The sequence below is a fragment of the Chaetodon trifascialis genome, chromosome 3 (assembly GCF_039877785.1).
Source record: "Chaetodon trifascialis isolate fChaTrf1 chromosome 3, fChaTrf1.hap1, whole genome shotgun sequence".
In the NCBI taxonomy this organism is placed as follows: domain Eukaryota; kingdom Metazoa; phylum Chordata; class Actinopteri; order Chaetodontiformes; family Chaetodontidae; genus Chaetodon; species Chaetodon trifascialis.
Genome location: NC_092058.1, coordinates 31,686,594 through 31,713,112, shown reverse-complemented (window position 1 = coordinate 31,713,112; position 26,519 = coordinate 31,686,594). Strand labels below are relative to the sequence as shown.

Below are 26,519 nucleotides of genomic sequence, written 5' to 3'. Positions count from 1 at the left end.
TCAGAGGACCAAGGTTACACAGTAACCACATGTTCTGTAGGATGCCACGACTGTTTCTGGTTGGCACAGCGATGTTAATTGATTAGTTTGCATCCCTTTTTCACCTGTGTACATTTAGTCAGGGTGAGTGACCGTTATGCCTGCCGAACGCGCTTGTGATGTGGTCAGATGAGATGATCAAAATATAGAAATTTAGGTCTGACTGTATGTGCTGACTCAGATAGTTGCATTGAATTGCGGCTGTTGCTAATTATTGATCGCAGTGAAATGCCAGACACTGTGGAAACCTGCCTGTGAGGGGTTGGTGACGTGAGGGCACGACTCCGCCGGTTTTTACGAAAATCCACTTGCCTGGCAGTGCGCCACTGGTGCACAGAGTTGATCAGGTCTGGGGTGGCGAGCTTTCACTTTTGCAGGATCTTCCACTGGCTGCCTTACACTGCAGCAATGTTGTCTTTAGTCACCTTTGGTGTGATTTTCCAGAGCTCCTTTCCTCAGGGCTGCATAACTAATAATTTTCTTCATTAGAAGCATGTGGAAGTCATCCAGGTGAAACACTGCAAGAGTTCTGTCTTCTGCTGCTCAATCAAAATCAAAATCTGAGATCTCTTCACTTGGACACACATACAGTGGAATCAGTTGTTACGGTTAATGCTCTTTGAACACATCATAACAGATTGAAATATTAAGATTACATTGTTTTGATAAAATATGATGAATACCCTGGATATGTATGGAGGTACATATACAGTATGCACAAATACACATTTGCAAACATGTAAGTAATCTGCACTTTAAGGTTCAGGATGGTTTAAAACGTGTTATCTAGAATAAAATCACGTGGACTCTTCGACTGTTGCTATGTCCTCTGAGGTCTGAGCAACATGTACAGTTTAGTCTGAATTCACCCATTAGAGGTCATGAGAGGTTTAATTGCTTTCAGTTCAATTTTTGGTGATTTCACAAAGCCTTTACTCAACATCAAAATGTAAAAATGAAAATGAGGCTTTTTTTTTTTTAACTACCAAGGGAAGTCAGACAATAAACCTTTTTCACAGTAGACATTTTAACTTGTCACAGCAGGAACATCACTGGTGAAATTAATGACATTAACGATGCCAGGACCCCCTCTAAGTTATACAGTTGTACCTGTGCTCATTTTCATGAAGTAATCAGCACACAACTGCTTTTTAAATCTCTGCAACTTCTCAGTTAGCTGGACCTCTCGTGAATAACAGCAACGATGGTCACATACAAAATGACATCATCTTAAACAGTGCTCTCTTTCTTGTTATTGTACCCAGGTGTTTTAATGTGTGCTGGTGTGTGTGTGTGTGTGTGTGTGTGTGTGTGTGTGTGTGTGTAGTTGGGGTACCCAGGGTGACTTTACAACCACCCAGCCATTACCTGCGGTGAAGGTGAAGCTGTTTACTGAGAGCACAGGAGTGTTGGCTCTGGAAGATAAGGAGCTAGGGAAGGTAAGATATGACAAATCTGCTACATTTTCATAATTTGAATTGGTACAACCTTTGTTCAGTATATACTGTTAAGCATATATACTTTATTATGCACCAGGTTGTACTCCACCCGACTCCTAACAGTCCTAAGCAGTCTGAGCTCCACAAGATGACAGTGTCCAAAGGCTGTCCAGACAGTGACCTTAAGATCAAACTGGCCATTCGCATGGACAAACCACAGAACATGAAGCATTGTGGGTAAGTGACAGTGAGATTCTGTTTTCTAGTAGTCCCAATGATTCTGAAATGAGTAGCCTCCAGGCCATGACTTTGTGTCATTTGATACATGAATTCAATATGACACAAGGATTATGGACTAAGAAAGAAACTTCTGCAAGTTTTGCTCTCTTTTAGTTCATGATCATTGTGTCTGTCTGGGAAAGTACCAAAAAGACATTAGACATTACCAGAGTGATACTGCTGGGCGTTATGCAACAAACGTTGTTGTTTCTTTTGGGGGAAGAAGGACAGGAAGGGTCCTGAAACAACACAAATATAACCTGTTGGTTATCAAACAAAGAGGGTGTTAAATCTTTCTGCTCTACATAAACAAGTCCACAAACCATCTTGGTATATGTCCATATGTTTTATGTTGGTTGGGGTCAGGAGGTTGCCAAGGGAGGAGACATCCCAAAGAAACATCCCTGAAGTAAGTCAGATACAGGCTTCAGGTAGATGTGAAAGTGTCTCATTTGCAGTGTGCTACATCTTAAATCCTTAAGATACACCATGTATTAGGTCTTTTGCTGGAGTTGTTTTGTCCAGAAGATAATAATTTGCTTCCCTCTAGTGGTTATCAGTTATTACTACATTCCCACTGCCGTAAAAGATGTGACACCTTTTTTGAGAATATGGCTTCTGCAACATTTTTTAGTGACGGACCCACAGCATAACAATATAAGGCCATGGATGACATTTAATAAGATTTTTAATTGTGTTACTGCCTACAATTGACATTGTGAGGCAACAGTGGTGACAGAGAAATAATACCGATACAGTCATTCTTACATATAACCAAATTATGTCATTTCATGTCAACAGGCCCTTTTCACAGTTGACATTTTGACTTGTCAAAGCAGGCATTAATAATGACTACATTCCATTTTAGTGAGACATTTTCAGGGCCCTGGAATTGTGCATGGAATGAAGCCATTGTTAATGCTGTCCCCCTGATTGTTCTTCTTCTTCTATTGTTCGTATAACAAGAAAAGCACAACTGGGCTGTGAAAAGGTCTATTACCCATGATGCACTCAAACAGGTATTTCCAGTAAGATTACCTGATTACACCTCTTCTCAGGACTGTATGGCATATACAAACCATCTCCTATTAGTTTTATTTCACCTGTTTAGACAGGGCAATTTACTCATGTGTCTTTCTAATAGATCTGTTCCACTGACATTTTGCAAGAGGCCATCCAATTCAGCCATCATACAGAACACTAGGGATGGAACTGGTCAAGCTAAATGGGATACAGTCATTATTTGTTGTTAAGTACACCGGTGTTTGTATCCACAAATTTCAAATACTTACCCTGAGAATAACAACTGGAGGTGGGTTTGGTGGTTTTGTTGGACAGAATGGTAGTCTGTATTAATTTAATATATAAATATGTAAAAGAAAACGTATAGTTATATAATGTGTGTTATAATGTATAACACATATTATATAATATTATATTAACCTAATAAAAAATACAATATAACTAAGTATATAAACAGTATTGACAACAAAAAACAGCTAAAAATTTGTGCAGTTTCAGATGACAGATGAGTGTAAACCGTAGACCGTATGTGCAATCCAATTTCTTGTGCAAAGGTAATTCTCCAGCAGAACCACATGATGGAGACATTATCATAAAGATTGTTTTATTTACTGTAAGTGTCAACACAGATTTAATGAAACAAAACATTTTTACACCAACACTGAGATTACTCAGTTTATAAAGCCTTTACAGTTGTGTCATACATCTCTAATGTCTTCATCATGGGGTTCTGCTGGAGAATTACCTTTGCACAAGAAATTGGGCTGGGAAAAAAAAAACAAAAAACAATTTAACTAAAGTAAAAAAGCACATTGCTTTTACACAGTAAGATGGTTAGCTGTGTCAGATTTACTGGTAGCATCAGTGCTTTGTGGAGTTTTTGCCCTGGGTTTCACTCTTAGGCGACATACAGGCTACCCTCACCATCTGATTGGTGGAGCTTTTTGAGGTTGCACAGATACACTGTTGCTCTTAAAGTTAGAATCAAATGTTTTTTACCTCTTTCCATGAAATGATGTGACAATGTGATTTATTACAGATCTTCTATGTATCTTCTCAAAACTTTATTAATCAATGTCTTCTGAATATATCACAACAAAAATGAAATCACAATTAACCTTTTCAAACTATAGTCAGGCTTAAACAAATTGGGGGTGTTGAAACAATAGGATTAAAGCTTTGTTTAAATTCTTCAGCCTTGGTCAGTTTAACAGGAAACACATATTGAGAAGATTTCATGCATATGAATGTCTAATATTGCTGCTTTAAATGCCACACTGTCACTAACATTGAGTATTGCAACCCCTGACACGGATCAGTGCATTAAGATGTCGTGGCATACTGTCCACAAGTTTGCTGATGTTGTCAGTGGGCAGGGCATCCCACTCTTCGGTCAGAGCCTTAGCTAACTCCTCTAGAGTTTGAGGTATATTGTCCCTGTCATTAATGGCTTGGTGTAAGGCATCCCAGACATGCTCAACAAAATTATTCCATCTTTATGGGCAACAGTGTAGTTTGTAGTAGTAAAGTGAAAAGTAGAAAAGTAGTCATAGTACTAAAGTAGATTGTGATGAATTGTGAGCTATATTTCCTAACGCAAATATTAGGAGTGTGCCAAATCAAGTGCAAATGTGCTGCTTGTTGGTATTTTTCAGACATGGGACAAACTTGCCTCCTACCTGGTGATGCATGGCCATGACCTATAGTGTTCAAGCCTCCATGTCTTGGTATTGGGACAGACCTAGAGCGTGAGATGTCTAGACTCAGGCTGCAACTAACAACCATTTTGATAATTGATTAATCTGTCAATTACTATTTCAAGCATTCCAAAACCCAAAAATTATTTATCATCTTCTTGTACAATGCCCTGTCAATGTAGATAAATAAATGGGCAATGGGGATGCAGCACTGGACTGAGAATAAAAGGGAAATGTAACTAAAGCATATCAAGTTTCTGGTGTGAAGAAATAATTCACTTTTGACTGTATGTGACTAATGGCATGATGCATTCCAAAACTCCATAGTTATGTTATACCCCAACGTCTCTTTGACCTATATACAGTAAATTAGTACTAGCTAATTTACCATTACAGGTTAATTTAAAAACAAACAGACAGAAATACCTTCCATCTGTTTTATCATTTTGATGGATCAAGCTTTATCAGGGACGTGATCTATACCAAGTGTTAGCTTTACAATAGCTTTATCAGGGGCCTGAAACAGAGAAAAAAGATGGGAGCCAATTTGTGTGTTACATTTGTTTTAATTACAAGAATTAGAATTATGCATTTCTCATATAGTTTGTGCCTCCGTGTCTTGCATCATAACATAGACCCAACTAAAATAATGAATTACTTGCCAACTATTTTTCTAAATGATTTCAGTTGTTGCAGCCGTAGGCATTCCTCAGGGCTAAAACAACAGCTGCTGTGTTTCTGTAAACAGGACAAGTGTTACGACCACTCAGCAAGAGATACTGACCAGGTGATGAGACAGCCAATGCAGCTGTATGACAAGTTTGCAGTGTCAGGATCATTATGGTGCTGCATCATCTCTCCACTAACAGGGGCTCTATCCTCCATTGACTTCCTATACTCTGGGGTGTCACTGGCACTGTGTGAGGAGTGAAATGATGCCAGCTTCAAGACAGAGATTATTGTTGAGTTAATGAGATGTCCTTTTCTGTAACAAAGCCTTGGGGTGCCTATAGCCCAAGATGCAGAGACACAATTGAACAAGCAGCAGGACAGCACCAACTGTCATGACATGAGTGAGATTAATGACTGTAAACGTAGAGTGGTGGTCTGCAGTGCTGTGAACTGCAAAGCAAATTCTAACCTGAGTTGGGTGGAAATGTTTTGTACACAACAGCACACACACTTCCTGTTTCATAGCATTGCTTGTCTTTCTGTAGCTGTGAGGAGCTGCTTGCCCCCCCCCCAACCCCCCCCCATATGCTTTCTTTTGGGAGCCTTGGAGAAGACTGCTGGGCTGCCCTGTAAGATATGCACCATGTGTATGTACCATGTTAATGGTCCTACTCTCTGCACAGCACACAGGCAGGGCCTTCGTGTGTGACCTCATGGATGCTGGTTTATTTAGGACGACAAGCAGAAGCAGCTCTGGGAGCAACTGGGGGGAAAGGCAAGCTGAGGTGGGCTAGTCAGGGAGACCGACAGTTAGGCTGGAAGCAGCAGAGACAAATCAAACAGGGGTCCTCACTCTCAGATGTTCTTTTACAACAAAAGAACCTTATCCTGTCTCTCCTTCAACATCATGTTTTCAATTTAGATCTATATGACAACTCAACATAATAAGCATTAGTACTTAGAGAATTTACACTTCCGTTTCTGAAAACACAAGACCAAATATGGCATGCCAACTGCTACATTGTGCTGTATTACTGAATGAAATAATCATTATGGTAATTTTCTTTCAACAACAGGCTCTGAACTCACAATATCAGGTTTTGGAAAATATAACAAACAAATGAATGATGTAGTGCTCAGTACAACACCAGTTCCAAAAACTTGGGACGGTGTGTAAAATGTAAATAGAAATAGAATGTAGTCATTTGTAAATAAACAGTGTTTACTGAGAGCAGTTTTACAAAGTGTTCCTGAGCTTATGTAGTAATATCTTTGATACGATCATGTTTTCACAAAGTGGTGAACCTCGCTCCATCCTTGCTTGTGACTGAGCTTTACACAAGCATCCCAAATTTTTTAGAAGCTGAGCTGTAAGTTGGCATGATGAGCTTCCTTTATGTTTGATATCACTACATATACCACAATTTTTTTGTTTGTTCTTATGAATGTTTTCAAGTGTCTTTTACCTTATTTATTCTACTTAAGGCTGCACCTCCACATTGTAATTGCGACCTATATTTTAGCTAATTCACCTCTCAAGCTTTCCAGAGATACAAAATATGATATGCTGAATTTGATAGAGAAAATATGTCAATTTTTTTTTCTTATCTGATACACAGTAGAATTTTTGTTTTGCTTCAGAATAAGTCACATATGTGCAGGTTCCAGATGTAGATAAACAAGCATACTGTATGAAATAGTAGTAGTGAGTGAAAATACTTAATTGATCAGTGAGACACTTTTAATGGGAGATTTAACTGCTTAAGCATCATAAGCAAAGTGATTTGACATGGGGAGTTTCATTCAAGGGGTCTCCAGCAAGATGACCAGCCACTTAACCCTAATTAGAAACCTGTCAGCATGATGATTCATGTGTTACAGTTTAGCACTATTATCTCCCTGTGTATGTTGCATAGCCACAGCCTTCAGTGCCTCAGCAAAAACAAAAGTATATGCAGGTCCATGAGTTGATCACATGGAGGTCTTAATCAGCCTCTATGGCACTGCACTTCCAACAGACCTTGTTCTTTTGACCTTATTTCAGGCTTACAAAAATTCCCAAAACAGTGTAAATGTAAACTTGCTTCACGTAGTTGTGTGTGTGTGTGTGTGTGTGTGTGTGTGTGTGTGTGTGTGTGTATATATATATATAGAGAGAGAGAGATTAGAATATATTTCTATGTTATTAATCTGTTTGTTCCTCATATTCACGTTTATAATCATCTAATTACTCAAAAATGTCTCAGTTGCAAATAGTTTCTAAAAGTCCTTCATAACTGTCCCTAAAATACTTGATCGAAAACACTATGAATGATGAATGATTTTAGCCCTAGATATGAAAATAAGGAAGCAGCAACAGACAGACAGACTGACCTGTATCTATTCTTCTTCTTCTTCTTCTTCTTCTTCTTCTTCTTCTTCTTATTATTATTATTATTATTGCTCTTATTAAGTGCAGCGCTCTTTCTTGCAGCAGACACTTTTACCTTACACAGGTGTTAGTGCTAAAATTAGTGACGACTGCATTCTATTAGGGATGTCCCAGTTCCAAGGTTCTGATTCTGGTCATGCTACCTCTCAGACACTTAAATGGAAAAGTTGCATGATTGGTGACATTAGTTCACTGCGAATTTCCTTGGACAAATATCTGTCATGTAGGACCCAAAACAGCAAATAAAGAACAGAGGAGTGAAATGTAGTGCTCAGGGATTTTTGAAATGGTGATGTGTCTGGTTGCAGTAGTGGTATTTTACCAGGAGAGGTTAGTAGATGCACTGGACTACTACTCTACGTATCCTTTCTATTCAGCTGGTGCATCAGACATCTGTCATATTAGCCATGGCAGTGCAGGAAGAAGCATATACATTTCATTCAGATTACAACATCTGCATAAAGGCCACACTTAGAAAGATGTGTAAAATGTCTTTTTAATCCAACAGGTACCTTTGGGCCATTGGCAAAAATGTGTGGAAAAGATGGAAGAAAAGATTCTTTGTGCTGGTTCAGGTAAGCAGGGATAATACAGTCACTATTTCACTAGATTTTATTTAAGTGTATTGTTTTGGATCACACAAAGTACAAGTCAAACATTGAAATGAAAAACACAATCACATATTTGTTGGTGTTTGGTGGGTGAGGTGCTTGAGTAACTATAGGTCAACACTTTGCCAGTCTTGAAAGGAATATATTTCTTATGAAATGCAGTCAGTGCAGGTGTGTTAGCTGCAATCTTCAGTGCACTCTGAAGCTCTCCACCAGAGGGTCTGGATCACTTTCTCTGCAAATGGGGATGCTGGAGATTTATAGAACAGATATTTCTTTGATATAATTTCAGATAAATGAAAGAGTTTGAACTTTAGCATTGTTTCTATGTAATCCATTTGAAAAATGCTTAACATGATATCATGTGCACAATGCTTTTTAAACATTTTTACACATTTAAGTAATGGATATTTTAAAGAGATGATAAGTAAATTAGCAAACAATGCCAAACATTCTCTGGTTCCAGATACCAAATTGTGAAGGCTTGCTGTTTTTCTTGTGTTATTAAACTAAATATGTCCAGGTTTTAGGTTTTGCTTCACAAAACAATGAATCTGAATACATCAGTTTGCACTCTAGGAAATTGTAATGCCTATTTTTAACTATTAACCCAAAGATTCTTTTTATTCACACAAGAACATATTCAGCAGATTAATCAGTAATGAAAAAATAATTTTGTTGCAGTCTACATGTAAAGTTACACATGTAATTATTTTGCCTGAATGTACATCTTATTGGTTATTAAAAAACTGCACTTAAAACTGAGACAAAGGGACCAGAAATCCACATTCTTTCTGAACAAATTAAGGCAGAATGATGACTTATGTAATATTTTGTCATATGTTGTCTTAAAAGCTATTATGCTGCTTAGCAGCTGGGATGAAGTAACACAAGCTGTGACGAAGTAGTACAGAGGTCCTACCATGTTCACAGGGTCATGGGTTTGTGTTCTTTACCAAACAGACTTGAAGTCTGTTAAACTTGAAAGAGCCTTTGTTTAGAGAACTACAATAAAAATAAATCTATACAGTAACTGTAGAGATTTTATATTGCAGTCAATAAAAAGTGGAGATGGGCTGACTCAGGTGATAAAGTCATAGTCATAGCTCCATTGATTAGCAGATTGGAGAAAGCCTCTGAACACATCTTTCTTGATCTTTGCTCTCTCTACTTTCAAAACCACAAAATCAAACTTGGACTGCAGAGAATGCATAGAGAGCTCTAAAATGTTAGCACACCGAAGAGAGAACCCTGAGCAGCATTCAGCATCGGCTCTGCTTCATGGCTGTAATATTTTCACTGGCCACATGTTGTGTGTGCAGAGAGAGGAAGAGATGCAGCCAAGCTGTCTTCCCTCGGCTGTCAGACGAATGATGGAGAGGCCAAGCAGGCTTTTGTCAGGAGGAGGGGTGGCGGGGGTGTGGGGTGTGGTAGCGGCCATTTCCTGGTGGCTCTGCATTGGGAGGTGGGCAGCTGTGTGTGTGTGTGTGTGTGTGTGTGTGTGTGTGTGTGTGTGTGTGTGTGTGTGTGTGTGTGTGTGTGTGCTTGTTGGGGGCGTTGGGGGGGGGGGATTTGTCTCTGAGCTACAAGTTGACAGGGGATTGACAAAGTCGAGTGAACACTAGCTGGCCTAACACTTGCAGCTAGAAAAGCCTGAGCGCCGCCAACTTGAAGCCTCTCACTTGCTCCCAGCTAAATATATAGCAAGTGACAAATACTGGTCAATAGACTGCACACTGGTGTGTGTGTGTGTGTGCGTGTGTGTGTGTGTGCGCGCGCGTGTGTGTGTGTTTATGTCTGTCTGTGAATGTGCACGGATGTTTCTCTTGAGAAGCACAGACATTATATTATTGCTGTGTGTGTTTGACTACACATACTTTTTGCTGCTGCTTCAGAGATGTTGCTTTTTTTTGTTCACTGTCTGTTTTGCTCATGCAAAACAAAGTAAATACTCTTTAAAACCAGACCCTTGGATTTCGACTTCATTCTCCTAATTTTGTCAAAAATTTCATTGTGTTTGGGTTATCCTTTTGGCTGCAAACAACTGATGTTATACTCTTATATAACCTGCTAATTTTAAATATGCCTCTCTTTTAATGAAATTTCAAGAGACTGTTGGAGATTCATATTTTAATGAAGGAAATGATGGACAAAATCCACAACATATACAAAAAACAGGTTGGATTAGCGTACCTTGATTAAAAACAGAACTATTGAAATTAAACAAGCTAATGACAGAGGAATCAGTGTTTTGAAACTGAAGTATATTGTCATTCTAGTTTAAATGTGAAAATGAAACACCAGTCATGCATCACAACTTTTGCTGGGATCATACTCTTCCATAATTATTTTACTTTGAAATTAAAAGATTAAGAATTAAAAAGAGTTGCCATGATGAGTGTATTTGCCTGTTGCATACATACATACATAAATACATACATACATACATACATGTCCCTTTCTATATCTCAGCTACACTTCTTTTTCCCACTGCTCATCCACTCCCTGTCATCTCTCATTCACCCCTTCATCCATTTGTCTCTCTTTGCATTGAGATCCTCTCCTTCCACCTCATTCCCTCATCCTACTCTCTGTTCTCCCAGCCATTTATCACTTGTCTGTCTGTCCACTCTTCATCTTTGTCCTTAAATCACCCCCTTATCCTTGCTCCTCCTCCATCAGTTCATAATCAGTACAGTTGCTGTGGACTGAGTCTCCCCTCCACAGAGCTTCCAAGGCAGATTACAGATCAGATAAACGTTGCATGTTCATGGTGGACTGAATTTAATTGGACAAATATCCACATCTGTCTTTCAATTCACTTCAATTCACTTAACTTTAATTCATTTCAGTTCAGTGCACTGAAGTTCAGTTCAGTCAACTTAAATTCAGCTCAATTCACTTTATTTCAGTTGAATTCAGTTCTATTCAGTTCAGTGAACTTGAATTCAGTTCACTTTATTTGAGATTACTTGTTTAAATTCATTTACTGAAATACAGAAAACTGGACAGAGAAATACATTGCATCAAAGTTGATTGAAATACAGAAAACTGGATGGAGCTGGACTGAAGTGTTTCATTTCAAGCCAGCCAGTCACTCGCAACTTTGATGCAATGCATTTCTGCTCAGTTCACTTCAATGTACTTAATTTCACAATTCCTTTCATTTCAATTCATTTCACTGTTTAATTCAGTTTAAATCAAACAATGTCTTTGGTTCTTTTCATTACAGTTCAATTTGTTTCAAACTATTTTTATCCAGTTCTGTTCATATCAGTTCAATTACTTTAATAACAGAAATATAACGCAGTATTCATTCTGATACATGAGAGAGAGAGAGAGAGAGAGAGAGAGAGAGAGAGAGAGAGAGAGTGAGAGAGAGAGGGAGATTTTTTTAGACTGACTTTATTTCATCAGTTTTTCACCAACACATTTGCAAAAAAATACAACCAAAAAACACTCACACACACAAAATAATTAAATAAGTAAAAAACAAAACAAAACATAAATAAATAAATAAAAAGAAATAAGTAAAACAAATAATCAACTAAATAAAAACTCAAAAGAATAAATGAGTCACATCATCTCCTCAGAGAAGATCAGCTGGTTTTCTTTTACTGAACACAAAACGTCACCATGAGTCCATTTTAGGCTGAACTGATCCACATCTTTCATCGCTCTGTAATAATGAAAGTCAGTCGTTATTCTGGCCTTCACCATCCTGGTGAACAACAGCTTAACATCAATGTCTACTGAATCATCAATCTTTTTCTTCCTGCTGACGTAAATGGACATCTTTGATTGTCCCACGATAAAATTCATCAGCTGACATTTGTGTTTTTCAGCCTTTTTGTACTTAAATCCCAGAAACTCTGCTTGGAGAAACCTTCTCCCAACTTTCTGAACAGGCTTTCTAACAGTTCAAACAGAGGCACAAGGCGAGGACACTCTGAGTAACAGTGGAACACTGTCTCTCTGCCGGGACAAAAAGGACATCTGTTACTCAGACCTGGATCAGTGACACAGAGAAAAGCATGGACTGCCACTATCCCATGTAAAATTCTCCATCGTATATCTGCCACCTTCTTTGTCAGTGGAGCCTTGTATAAAACCCTCCAAGCCGGCTTGACGTCGTCTCCCAGGCCCAGGTGACCTCGCCAAGGTGTGTCAACCCAATTCTGCAGTTTACTTTCGTTAAGACATTTAACCATCATTTTGTACAGTTTTTTACCGTTTAGCTCCTCCAAGTTTAAAAAAAGTTTGACATTTTTCATCTAAAAAAGCACCAGCACAATTTTCAAATCTGGGACGAACACATAGAGAAGGAAAAGGATCGTCTGTGTGAGGCACAATAAAACCTTGACTGTATTCTCTCAGCAGCGTCCATTCATGTCCAGTCAGATGGTGTCTCCAGTGCTCCAGCAACTTGCTGGTGATCCTCAAGGATCTCACCCCCAGGCCAGCTGCTAGAGCAGCTGCATTGTCCAGTGAAGGTCCAGCTATGGACACCACTGATCCAAGGGTCAGAATCCCTGCTCTGCAACATAAGTCTGTGACAGCTGGTCCTGCCCAGGAGGGGGTGTCCAAACGTCCACCGTGTACCACAGGCTCCTGCAGCAGCCAGTGTAAAGAGTCAGTCTCAGTGGTTCTGTCTATCTCCATCATTCTCCACACTGTGAAGACTCCACGGTAGAAAGGAGGCAAGGTCTGGAACTTCAGAGTCTTAAAATCCATGAGGAAAAGAGAATCCTGCAGTCCCAGATTGCCGAACTGCTTCAGCAGCACCCATGCCAGTGGTCGCCACACCAAGACTTTTGGTCCGAACAGGAGTCTCTGGATGTGCTGAAGGCTGAAAGCAGCTCCTCTGCTGACCAGGTGTATTAGTCCTTGTCCCCCTTCTTCTTTTGGGAGAAACAGAACAGCCTGTGGAACCCAATGCAGCTTATCCCCCCAAAAAATCAACAAGAAAAGCTTGAATTTTTGACAGCAGGTTTGAAGGAGGATCCACACAAGCTAATCTGTGCCATAATGAGGAGGACACCAGATTATTTATCACGAGTGTCCTCCCTCTGTAGGACATGCTCGGCAAGAGCCATTCCCACCTTGTCAGACGACCCTTAATTTTCTCTAAAACGTTCTCCCAGTTCTTTTCTAAGAATGATTCTTCACCTAAAAACACTCCTAAATATTTTATCCCTCCTTTTTTCCAGGTCAGCCCTCCTGGTAGAGCTAGACTATCCAGCTGCTTCTTTCCACCCATCAATGCTTCACTTTTTCCCCAGTTCACCTTTGCAGAGGAGATCTTGTTAAAAAGCGTCACATTTTTTTCCAGAACATCAATGTCGTTCTGATTATTACTAATCACAATGACATCGTCAGCATAGGCCGAAAGTGTAACAGCTGAATCACAACCTGGAAAGCAAACACCAGTGAGCTCCTTTCTGAGCTTATGAAGGAGAGGTTCAACAGCCAGTGTGTACAACATGCCGGAAAGAGAGCAGCCCTGCCGCACCCCCCGTTGCACACTAAAAGGCGCAGCCAAGCCACCATTTATTTTCAGTATACTCGCAATATCACGGTACAGTACCTGGATCTTGGCTATAAAACCTGAGCTGAACCCAAAAGCACTCAGTGTCTGCCACAGATACTGATGTTCAACCCGGTCAAAAGCCTTTTCTTGGTCTATGGAAATAAGACCAACATCAATACCCAATGAGCTAGAGACATCCAAAACATGCCGAATGAGAGTGATATTATCACTTATTAACCTGCCGGGTACACCGTAAGTTTGGTCAACATGGATGACCCCACTCATCACCTCTCTGAGTCTGGAGGCCAGAGCCTTGGAGAGGATTTTGTAATGGCCACACAGCAAAGAGACAGGTCTCCAGTTCCTCAGCTCCTGCAGGTCACCCTTCTTTGGCAGCAAAGTGATCACTGCCCTCCTGCGGCTCAGTGGCAGTCGTCCTGTATTCAGACTGTCCTGAAAAGGACCTCCAACAGGTCTTCACCAACCACTGACAAGAATGATTTATAAAATTCTGCTGGTAGTCCATCAATTCTGGGAGCTTTGCCGTTTACCAGGCCCATGAGAGCAGTGTACATTTCATTCATGGACAGTTCTGCATCCAACACTGCATTGCTGTTGGCCTCCACCTGAGGCAGTCCAGCATAAAATTCTCCGGCAGCTCAACGTCCTCTACAAATTCATTTTTAAAAAGTTCTTTGTAGAAGTTCGTGGCATATCTGCATAGTTCTGGAGTGTCTGTGATTGGAGATCTGTTACCGGATCACAGAGAGTGGATGACCTTTCTCTGACCGTCGTTCCGCTCCAGACCAAAGAAGAAACAAGATGGGGCATCCATTTCAGAGGCGCTCATGAACCGTGACCGGATCAGAGCGCCCTGTGCTGTCAGGTCCAACAGGTTGGCTAAGGCAGCCTTTTTGGATTTAAGGGCTTCAATATGCCCTTGATTTCCCATAGAATCAACTACATTCTGTAGTTATACCACCTCAGTCTCCAGATCCTGAAGAGATCTGGTAATGTGCTTGGTGACATTGCGAGTATACTGTTGACAAAACTGTTTTATTTGACTCTTTCCGACATCCCACCACTGCTGCACTGAGGGAAAGGAGGATTTGTTCTCTCTGTGTAAAATCCGTCAATACTCAAAAGCTTCTCTAAAAGATTTGTCATGTAAAAGCCCAGTATTAAAATGGCAATATGCACTGCATACCTTCACATTTTGGTTATAAAAGGAGCACTGAACAAGACAATGATCAGAAAGGCCAACAGGAACGATCTGACACGATTTAAAAATATTAAAATGATGTTTAAAACAGTAAAATCGATCAAGTCTGGCCAATGGTAGTGAGTTGTCTCTGGAGTGACTCCAGGTGTACTGCCGGTCCATCCTGTTAAAACCTCTCCAAACATCTTTCAGCTTGCAGGTTTCAATGAGATGCTTGAGTCTGGCAGATGAAGCAGGGTGAGGCTCCAGGTGATTCCTGTCTAGTTTGGCATTTTCTGTGCAGTTAAAATCACCTCCCAGAAACAAGAACTCATCAGTGCAGTTGTGAAGAACATCAAATAAAATGTTTAAAAAACTCATTCTGTCAATGCTCCAAATTGGAGCATAAACAACAATAAAAACCATGTTGACATTTTCATACTGTGCTTTTACTTTTAAAATGTGACCACACATGATCTCCTCTACCTCCACAGAACAGGGAGTGAAGCCCCTCAAGAAGAGCAGCCCGACTCCACCACTGTTGGACAGTTTGTGGCTCAGAAAGACTTGTCCAGGCCACTCCTTCCTCCACTTCCTTTCATTCACAGTGTCACTGTGGGTCTCCTGCAGAAACACCACACTAGTTTTTTTATTTCAAACAGTTTGAACAGGGAAGCTCTTTTCGTAGCACTTCTGGCTCCATTGATGTTCAATGAACCAAGAGTTAAATCGCACATTATGAAGGAAAAGGCTGTCACAGCAACTAAAACACACACCAGCAGTATGTGGACAGACATCTTTGGTTTATTCATCATCTTCAATGAGCTGAGCTCTGACTCTGGTCACCATCTTCTTCAGCCGGTAAACCTCTTGCTCACTGAAGGCATCGCTTTCTTTCCTCAGCTGAGTCACAGACCTGACACAACCTCTTAGATCTGGAAAAAACAGTCCAGGTTTAACTGCCCTTTGGCCTTTAGTTTCAACCAGGAATCTTTTAATTTTCTCTAGAGGATGGGACACTGTCTCGTCCTCCTGTGAGGGTGTCCATTCACATGCATCCTCATTGTCAGACAGCTCCTCCATCACTCTCTTGGTCTTAGCTCCACTCTGTCCTTTGTCACTGCTGTTCTTTCTTTTACCAAAATTATTAGAAAGATTTATTTCATCAGACAGGTCTTCCTCCTTCAGCACCTCACTGATCACACTGTCAACGATCTGACTGCAGCTTCCTTTGTTTCTGTTCTCTTTCTTTTTATCTGCTTTCTCACTGGTCTGGACATTTCTTTTGTTTTCTATTGCGTTTCCATTCTCGGTTTCACCCTGCACATTCTGCTCCCTGTCCTGCATGTCTACCACTAACTCTTTTGTTTTCTCACAAGACCTCTGTTCGCCCAGCGAGTCTGACTCAGGCAGCGCATCAACCGAGGCCGAGCGGTCCGCGGGTAGCAAAGTTAGAAAACTCACTCACGACTTCTTCCACTCACTTCTAGGCTCACTCCACGCTCACGCATGCGCTCAGAGAGAGAGAGAGAGAGAGAGAGAGAGAGACAGAGACAGAGACAGAGACAGAGAGAGAGATTTTTATATTCTAGATTTTTGGATTTTTTAGTATTCCAGTCTACATTTGCCATTGTGGCGTCCAGGAGGCTAAGCTTGTCTGGTTCCCTCCATTTACTCATCAGTGTTATTGTGGGGAATCTGTCTGTCTGTCTGTCTGTCTGTCTGTCTGTCTGTCTGTCTCTCTCTCTCTCTCTCTCTCTCTCTCTCTCTCTCTCTCTCTCTCTCTCTCTCACACACACACACACACACACACACACACACACACACACACACACACACACACACACACACACACAAAATGCAGCTGCAACAAGAGTTAGAGTACCAGAGGTGGCAACAGTGGAGCGTTGGCCAGGCCTCTTGATTTGTGACGACAGTATGGTATGACTGGCAGCTACAGTAGCAGCAGGCCAGCTACAGCTAGAGTGTCACTACACTTCCCATTACATCACAGGGAGCAGTCACATGACCACAACCTAAACCTGGGTTATACTGATAAATGGCTCATTTATTGACACAACTGAAAGTTTAAAGCCCTACTAGCTTCCACTGCAGGTTACATTACACCACACAAAATAAGATTGAAGACTCAAACAACCAACTCACTCTGTTTATCCTGAGGGTGGCACTGAAAGAAGGCCCATGGGGTCATTAATACCAAAAGTCCACCCTCTGGGAGCATAAATGCATATGCCAAATGAGATACATTATGCTGTGAGTGAGGTCAGTCTGAGAGAGGTGCTGGATGAAAGCTCATACGAGTGTCCAAAATAAAAAGGGTGTATGAATGTGATCAATCAAATTGAAGTCTGTAAGATATGTCATATTTTCTGTCTGAAAGTGGAGTTTTGAACGACGGTGTCACTAGAGGAAATGCCAAGGAGTCGCTAAATGCATTATAATTATTCCATTGGGGATAGTACCTGCAATCTAACACCAATCAACTAAGTTTATTTAATCATCTTTAATTCACCTATAGACCTGGACTTGATAAAGATTCAGAAACAATGGAATTGTTTGCATGTGTTTCATTTGTCACATCTGGCTGTGTTTTGAAACACAGCTCTAGTCCCCCCTTATTGGCTGTATGTCTTGCAAGCATCTGTTTTTCTGTTTTCTACTTTAGTAGAAATGGTTAGTCTTCATCTTAGGAACATCAAGATTGTCCTGAGGGTAGCATATGGACTGGAAAGGGTTGGTCTTCTCTCTTCTCTGGAGGATGAATATTATGTCTCAAATCCTGAAAAAATTGAGCTATCAATATCATCTCTTTATATGGAAGAAACACATCTAAATAGTTATTTATAACCTCTAAAATCACAATGATTATATGTAGTTTTTAGCCATGCTGGCTCTTGGAATGGCAGACTGAGATATGGCAACAGCTGTTGCTTAGTTTGCCTTGAAATTTGTTGCACATATTCATGTTTCCTTCAGGATGACGTGTACTAACTGTGACACTTTATGTGGCACCATCATCAGGTCAATGTTTAAATTTGTCGCGGACTTCAGTTTATAACCAAATACCCGCAAAACCTCAGCTGTACTTTGTGTGCAGTGCTATTTATCAAATGTTAGCACACAAAGACCCCTGAAAATCAAGGCAGCTTCATTGTGCTGTGCAAGTAAAGAAAAGACTTTAGTATTAACTGGTGTTCATTGAAACAGAAACTTTATACATATTCCGTCATAGACTGAAAAACTCAAAAAACTCATCTGTTCAGATGGCTCATTGAAGAAACAAACAAACAAACAAAAAAGCAGAGCTCCTTCTCTATCTCTTATTGTTTCTTAACGTGGCATTTGAAGCAGTTCAATAGATCTGGTGAAGTTGATGTACTTGTGTTATTGCAATTATTGGGTTGTATCCACATGTGTGAATATACTTTCTTCAAGTTGCTTTGTATAAATGCATGAGCTAAACAAATGTTATGTGAAGAAAATGTAATTATACCCTTACATCTTTCACTTCATGTTTAAGGTGATGTCTAATTCTTCTAAAATTCAGTAATAACATCCATGCATGTCTGCCAACCCCTAAACTCCCGGCCACCAAACAGCAGCAACACAACCCCTAATAATTACTACAAACACATGTTTCTTTATCTTTGTTTTCATATTGAATGGATGTTATATAGATACTAGGGCGGCATGGTGGAGCAGCAGGTAGTGCGCGTGCCTCACAGCAAGAAGATCGCCAGTTCGATTCCCAGGTCGGGCGGGGCCTTTCTGTGTGAAGTTTGCATGTTCTTCCCATGCATGCTTGGGTTCTCTCCGGGTACCCCGGTTTCCTCCCACGCTCATTAGGTTAATTGGTGACTCTAAATTGCCCTTAGGTGTGAGTGTGAGCGTGAATTGTCGTCTGGTGACCGGCGACTGGTCCAGGGTGTACCTCTCGCCCGTTGACAGCTGGGATAGGCTCCAGCCCCCCTGCAACCCTGAAAGGGATAAGCGGCATAGAAAATGAATGGATAGTAGATACTAGACAGTGAGAAAGGAATTGGTGGTGTGGTTACCAGCTGTGCATATATGACTGCACGCAGTATTTAAACTGTCATGACTGAACATTTCCTCTCTTTCTGTGATTGGCACAGGTGAGTCAGTACACCTTTGCCATGTGCAGCTACAGGGAGAAGAAGGCCGAGCCCGTGGAGCTCCTCCAACTGGATGGCTACACTGTGGACTACACTGACCCCCAGTCAGGTAACAGCAACCGTATCACACAGATGCAGTGCGTGACAACAAGCAATGCTGAGGAAGGACACGCATCGCAGTTTGAAGTGCAAATTTGTTGTGAAAGCCCCTGCACACCCTTAGTCTACCTTCTCAAGTGTTTTCACGCATGTTGTGTAAGTAGACCTCTTCTGAATATGATGTGGGTGTGGACAAACTGTGCTTGATTGACATTTCCATCACTGTCCTACTAGTTTTGTTGCACCTGTTCCAGTGGGACAACTTACTAAACATTTCTAAAAGGGTTTTTTTTGTCTATTTGTGTCATTTTTATATGGAATGTGTGATCCTGTTAAATTGAGTACTCTGTCCATCCTTCAGGTCTAGATGGTGGTCGGACATTCTTCAATGCTGTGAAAGAGGGTGACACTGTGATCTTTGCCAGTGATGATGAGCAGGACCGGATTCTATGGGTGCAGGCCATGTACCGAGCTACTGGCCAGTCACACAAGCCAGTTCCTCCCACCCAGGTCCAGAAACTCAACTCAAGGGGAGGCACAGCGCCACAGCTTGATGCACCCATATCTCAGTTTTGTAAGTTTTTGACTCTCAGATCCTTATTTGTCTTTGAGAGTGCCACACCACACACGGTGATGATGTAGCATCATTTTAGATGATCACAGTTTTTAGAAAAAAATATCTGAGCCTGGATTTATATAACTGTTACATTTTAAACAGTAAGATCTCCATTTAATGATTTTACATGAAGACATTCCTATCGTAGCCTTAGTGTGTGAGCGTACATGAATGGATGTATATAAATGTATGGAAATGTCACCCCCACATTACCCGCATGGGGTAGTGTGTCTTCCTTAAGCGTGGGTCTACTACCAGAGGGGATTCTGCACAGTATCTTAACTGTTCCTACGACTATACTCCCCTGGACAGAGACCTCAGATGTTGTACCACTAATCTGCTGGAGCCACTCTCCCAGTTTGGGAGTCACAGTCGCTAATGCTCCTATTACCACAGGGACCGCTTTGGACTTCATCATCCACATCTGTTCCAGTTGTTCCTTCAGCCCCTGGTACTTCTCAATCTTCTTGTGCTCTTTCTTTCTAATGTTACCGTCAGCTGGGATTGCCACATCTATCACAACTCCCCTCTTCTGCTCCTTGTCAACCACTAGCTAGCGATTGCTTGTCAATCCGAAATTTGATGTCCCACAATATCTTAGGTCTGTTTTTATAAGTCCTATCTTGCATCCTACACTGTGCTACTATGTGCTGAACTATCTTAGGGACATCTTTGCACAGCCTGCACCTTGGATCCTGTCTGCTGTGGTAGACCCCTGCATCTATGGATCTGTTGCTTAGGGGCTGTTCTTTTGTTGTCATGATCAGAGTCTCTGTGCTGTCCTTCTGCCTGGTCTTTTCTAGGCGCTGGTAGTACAGATGGAGCGGCCTCGAAATTCCCCCAATTTCATGCTGGGGCCCTGGTGGGTCCGTGACCGGTCCCTGCTCTGCAGTAGGCGGGTTCGTGACTGTAATGAGATCCCCCACGATGACGTCATCGGCGCGGGGCCAACTCGTAACGCCCCTAAGCTCCATTTGCGGAAACTACCTACACTCGCTCGATCAGTCCACCAGGAGGAGCAGTCATTATTACCGTGTCAGCTTTGCTGAGTCGTTCATTAGATCTGCACATAGCCTCCACTGCTGTAAGAAAAACTGCTTGTCTAGTAGAGCACCCTGTGCAGTTTTTTAAATATAATTATGCTTAATCATCCACATTATTGTAGTGCTCGTTCACAAACTTCTTGGATCTGCTCATCTGCCCATCCTGCCTTTTCCTCCACATCTCTCGCCACCTTTGGAGAGACTCCCAGCGCATCTCCGCGTGCCCAGTGATTTGTGCCCAGAAAATTAATTGTGAATAACAGAAGTTGTGCGTCGCGTTCTTCTAGCATTCTGAACTGCTAAACAGTTAAATGTTTAATACTCTGCCTGATTTGCGGAGCCACTCTGCTTTTCAGTTGGTGGGTTTCCTGTTTGTAGCGCATTTTAGATTTGCGGGTTGCTATTTGATGCGGTTACCAGCAATACGCAGAGTCCTGTATGTGTGTGTACTGTATATTACTGGACAGAAATCATTTACAGTGCGCTGAGGAGGGAGGGACGGGAGGATGAAATGCCAATTTTCAGCCTGTGATCTGTTAATGTCTGACTGAACAGCCTCATGGAAGTGATATTTTACAGTTCTACATATTTTAATCTAACGAAATTCGTTAAAACAAGTCACTTGGTGCTTTCAAAGTCATGTCATTGAGCTGAAAGGTTCCAGATTTCGTTCGCCTTCACAGGCGGCTGCGGAGCGCCGCAGACGGCTCGCACTACGCACTGCGATGTTTAACATCATAGGCTTAATAAACCGTAGTTAATTATCAGTGATCTTTTTCATCACTCTGTCTGTGTGACTGTCTGTGTCCTCCTCTCTGTGTCTCTGTCTCTTTTTTCAGACTGTTCACGCAATGAATATAAACAGTAACCATTAAAAAAAGTTATAGTCGCGGGTAAACATAGTGCTCAGAAGCGCACCAAGAATGCATTTTTTTGCGTCAGGCGTTGTGCACTCGTGTTTGATATTAATTATGTGCCGCTGCACCTCAAATAAATGTTTTTTTGGGAAACAGAAATGTTCAACATGACTTCATCATGTTAGACCAGGCAGACAGGTTCTTACTACAACATCAACTCTCCCTCCGCAGCCAGCGAGCCTCATCCCCCGCCGGACACCGACATTCAATCATGAATAATCCTAATGGGCCAATCAGACCCATGAAAAAAAACAATGTTGTGGGGCATACAGGGCCAATGGGCCGATGTAGATGGGCCAATCTACTTGTTTTTATTGGCCAATCAGTTAACACACACACATGAAAACGGCCAATAAACAGTGAAATCAGTATCATGAGTATTTCTCAGATGATGATTTCTGTATCTATCTAATCCGTGGCATGCAATATTGCACCCCGATTTTGGATAAAGTATAAATCCAATTGTTTCATTGTTTCAGCTGTTGTGGCCAAATCTCTTGTTAACTTATTAAGCTCTTCCGCACAGTGTGACATCTATTTTAATTATTAGAGAGCTGCTCTAATGGCCACTGATAGACAGTCCATCCTATTCTATAAACTGTTGGTGGTTTGTGAACTTCACTGCATTTGTGCATTTGAAGCGATTAACTCCCGGCACATTTCAGAGCTGAGTAAACCTGTAGTTTCACTGACACATCGCGCATCATCACCACGGGCGTCATGATGTTCTCCTGTCTGTCACTCTGTCAGGCATGTGTAGTGTCGAGCCGGCCGCGTTGTTGGCTGAAAAGTCATTATTTGCATTACAGTGTATCCTTTGTTCACACTCAATGGATGGTCGCCAGCCAAACAGGCTCCCAGCCCCCACTGTCCTACAGACTAGCTATGGCCAGTAAAATAGGTGGAGGGCTGAGGGGAGCGCGTACCCCCAGTAATTAAAAATCAATTTGTGCCACAGATATTAATATTGTGTCGCTGGCTACTTTATAGACTTCACTAAATGTTTCCATTACACTTAATTACATTTATGGATAAGCCAACTTTCCCACCTCCCTCATGCATCAAAATGTATATTATCAGTCCGACCAGGAAATCTTGCGATCGCAAAAATTAGCGCATATTCAACCAATACTAATATGACTGTCTCCTGGCCGCTTCCTGGTCTATTTTTGCCGAGAGCCGCGCGCCTGTTGCAGAAAACATAGGCGAGCCCTGGAATCTCCAGATGACGCACTCTGCTCCTGCAGCTCTGTTTCTGTTCCAGCGCATGTAAAGTAAAATTAGGTCATCATTTTTGTTGATAATTATCAAAAGCAAACTCTATGTAAACAGATGGAGCCTGTTTATTCTTGGAGTCACAGGCTGTTTTGTAAAGCTACATCACTTTTATGACTCAGGAATGATTTTGTAACTTTTTTTTTTTTCGAAGAAGATAATATGCAGCAAAAGGCTGAATGACGGAATCGAACCCGTAGCCGCTGCAGAGAGCTTCATACATAGGGCGGAGGCACTACCAACTGCCCCAAATCTCCGCCACATGATTTCGTAATTTTGAGCTGATACTTCTCATTCTCAAGTTAAAAATGTTTGTTTTTTTTTAAGATGGGAACTGAATCTTTTCGACTGTTTCTGTAATGTGAAGTATGGTTATTATCATATAGGAAGTGATTATATACAACTTTTTTACATGAGTTTTTTTTTTTTTGATCGCAACAATCACAAAAACATTCATACAGTATATTGTAAGAGAAAAACTTAGGAATTTTCTGTTTGCAAAAATATGCATTAAAACAGGCTGATGGAAACACATATTTAAGACTTTTTTAAGACTTTGTGCGAGAAATATTTTTCTAAGCTGATCTAAATAATCAACGTAAAATAGTTGAGTAACTGTGACTGCCTAAGTACAAATAAGCCTACTAAAGCAGATGAATGTAGTGGAGTAAAAATCTTTGCCCTTGAGATGTGTTCCTGTGAGGGACACGCCATCTCCTGGTGACACCCTGCAATTGAATGAAGAGGCGTGTTTATAGTGGATTCTGGGCACACCCCCAAGAGGAGGGGGGGACTGGTAGCTGGCTGGCAGCTGGCTGGGAGCCGGCTGGGAGCCGGCTGGGAGCTGGATGGCCTCTGGCCTGGAGGGGAATTTCGAGGCCGCTCCATCTGTATTTCTTGATATCAGCCACTTCTTCTAACAGTGACACATCCCATGGGGGGCTTGGTCTTCCACAATATTTTCTCTTCCCATTGGCCTGTGGGATACCCAGGGACTTGTAGCTGTCCTATATGTCTGCTATCCTGCCTTCTGGTAACTTCAGTTCCAATCACCTTCCCTCTCCATGCTTAGACACATTGAATGACATCCTGATTTCTTCCCTGTAGATCCTGGTGAGGTGCATCAGTGACTCAATGTCTCTTTCATATATATATATATCTATATATATATAGTCATTCCTGTCATCTTTATATATATATAAATAATGACAACAAAACAAGAACTAATTGGAATGAAAAGCAGTTTGGAGCCCTTCTTTTTATCGCTCATAGCTTCTTGTGCTTGATGTCTCACTCTGTTGCTTACTGTACACTTGTCTTCCCAACATTTGACATCAGCCAATGATGTCCTTACTTGTCTTCTTCCTGGTCACGTACTGTACATGTTTTCAACTGTTACTGTTTCTCTGTGTGCTGCTTCGCTCTTTGTTGTAGAACTGCTGTAGTGTTAAAGTGTTGGTGGCTTTGCTGTGTGTCTTTATGTTTCTCTGTTTGTTCCTTCTTCCTTTTCTTCTTTCTTCCTTCATCTAAACCCTGACCCTGCTATCTTGTAGCTGGATTAAAGGGTAAGTGCTTTCTTTCCCTTTCTTTCTCTTTCCTCCTTTTGTTGTCCATTGCTCTTCCTCTTTTAATAACTTTGTGTTTGTTATTTCTGTTGGAGGACAGAAATACAAAATATACTAACTTCTATGTAATTTAACATGCATGTGGAAATGATTTGCTTTGGCTGTGCTCCTGTTTGCCATCTGTACAACAGGGATTAACGAGATTCATGTGTTATGGATCAGCCTACTAAAGCACTGCATTGTAGGTCAGGATAAAATTTCGAAGATTTTTTTTTCTTTTTTTTCCCTCGAGGATTTCATGTTTGTCATTGCTGCAAAGCTAATAGCATGTCTACTTTTTCAACACTATGTGATGGCTGCTATCCTCTAATTTAGGATGAGACTATACATTTTTTTTTCAAATGTGGTGTATTCTTATTCATGGATGTTTTTGGTCATATATGAAAGCAGAAGGAGCCTTCTGAACTGAACTCTGAACTCATTATTTATGATAAGATAGGATAATTGAAATGTTCAGCATAAATCAATTGAAGTTACCCAATCTATCATCTAGCAATTAATGCACTTAATAAGCATCAGAAAATGATATCTTGCAGCAGTTACAGTCAGACTATTTAGCTTGTTATGGGCTGAAATTTGCATGAATAACAGTCATACGGACACAACTATTCTAGTTCTACTGCACGCATAATCCCGCTGCAATACATTTTTATTAAGGAGAATAATACAGCATAATCATATACATACTGTAGTCTCAGCTATGACTTTTTGCTATTCATTTCAAAGGGGGGAAAAATCAACTGTGCAACAAGTGGCTTTACATCAAGTCAGCTCAGTCACTTTATTTTTGGCATCTTGACATTTTAAAGAAGTAGGTTAGGACACTTTTCCCTCATAATATACGTTCATTTTCATTACAACTATACACAAGATATTTACTGCACTGTAACTCTAACAAATAAGACAGACTCACCATGCATAAATTGCGCAGAAACTGATCATGTCATCAGAGTCACTTTCTTTGCCTTCTTGGCCGCAAACTCAGCAATAAGACCTTTATAATCCAGTTTGGATGCAATGTCCTTTTTAATTTATAGCAGGGCAAGTCCACACAGTCTGTCCTGTGACGTGGAGGTGCGCAAATAGTTTTTAATTAGTTTCAACTTTGAGAAGCTTTGCTCATCCGATGCCGCCTTTGCTAAAAAAGTCAATAGGATCCTGAGGTAGACTTTTACAAAGTCAACAAACAGCCTTTATCCACCATTTTTCCATCACAGTGTTGAATCAGAAATTCTGCCATACGTTACATCGTGTGTGGTTTGGTGCCATGATTATCTATTCATCATGGGACACTTTTTTGGACATCGTTTTTGGTGAGACCAGTCCAGATGGAGCAACTTGTTTTAATGTGTTTAAAGGCTTATTAGATGCAACAACACTGCAGTGGTTTGTAGTACTGACATGATTTAACTCTGGTTATGTTACTACTGTGTTTTGTCAAGGTAAATAGCAGAATTATGGTCCTTTACCAGATGATGCTGCGTTGCAGCAAAAGTTGAGCCTGGTTCAAGTGACCCTGCATTGTTTTGCTGGAGCCCCCTCGTTGACATCCCATCACATAGAATTCTTCACAGGTCCAAAGATATTTGCACAAACGCAAAAACACCTGGAAGCAAATTGGACCCATCCGTTAATTGAAAGCTGAGACCTGGACCTATGCAGAACTGAGAAATGTTGGACCCAAACAGGGCTAGGAGACACAGACCTGATCCACACAGATTATACAACTGATTGCTCACAAGTTAATTTGCGAGTTGCCAAAACAAAATTTGCCTTTTTTCTTTCTCTCCTGTGCCTGGCTGTGAGGCATATGATCCATCCTTCTTGCCAAGAAAGTTAGGAAAATTACAGCATAGCTAATCCACTTT

The 26,519-nt window shown here is 41.0% G+C and overlaps 1 protein-coding gene across 4 annotated transcripts in view; it reads left to right on the top strand.

Moving 5' to 3' along the window:
- cadpsa (Ca2+-dependent activator protein for secretion a) overlaps positions 1 to 26,519 on the top strand; it is a 335,946-nt gene that overhangs the window by 173,218 nt on the left and 136,209 nt on the right. For all 4 annotated transcript variants that reach the window (XM_070958180.1, XM_070958178.1, XM_070958172.1 and 1 more), the window contains exons 7-11: positions 1,367 to 1,478; positions 1,576 to 1,715; positions 8,089 to 8,155; positions 19,077 to 19,185; positions 19,537 to 19,749. In XM_070958180.1, coding sequence (XP_070814281.1) covers positions 1,367 to 1,478; positions 1,576 to 1,715; positions 8,089 to 8,155; positions 19,077 to 19,185; positions 19,537 to 19,749 — 641 coding nt within the window. The remainder of the gene's footprint in view (positions 1 to 1,366; positions 1,479 to 1,575; positions 1,716 to 8,088; positions 8,156 to 19,076; positions 19,186 to 19,536; positions 19,750 to 26,519) is intronic.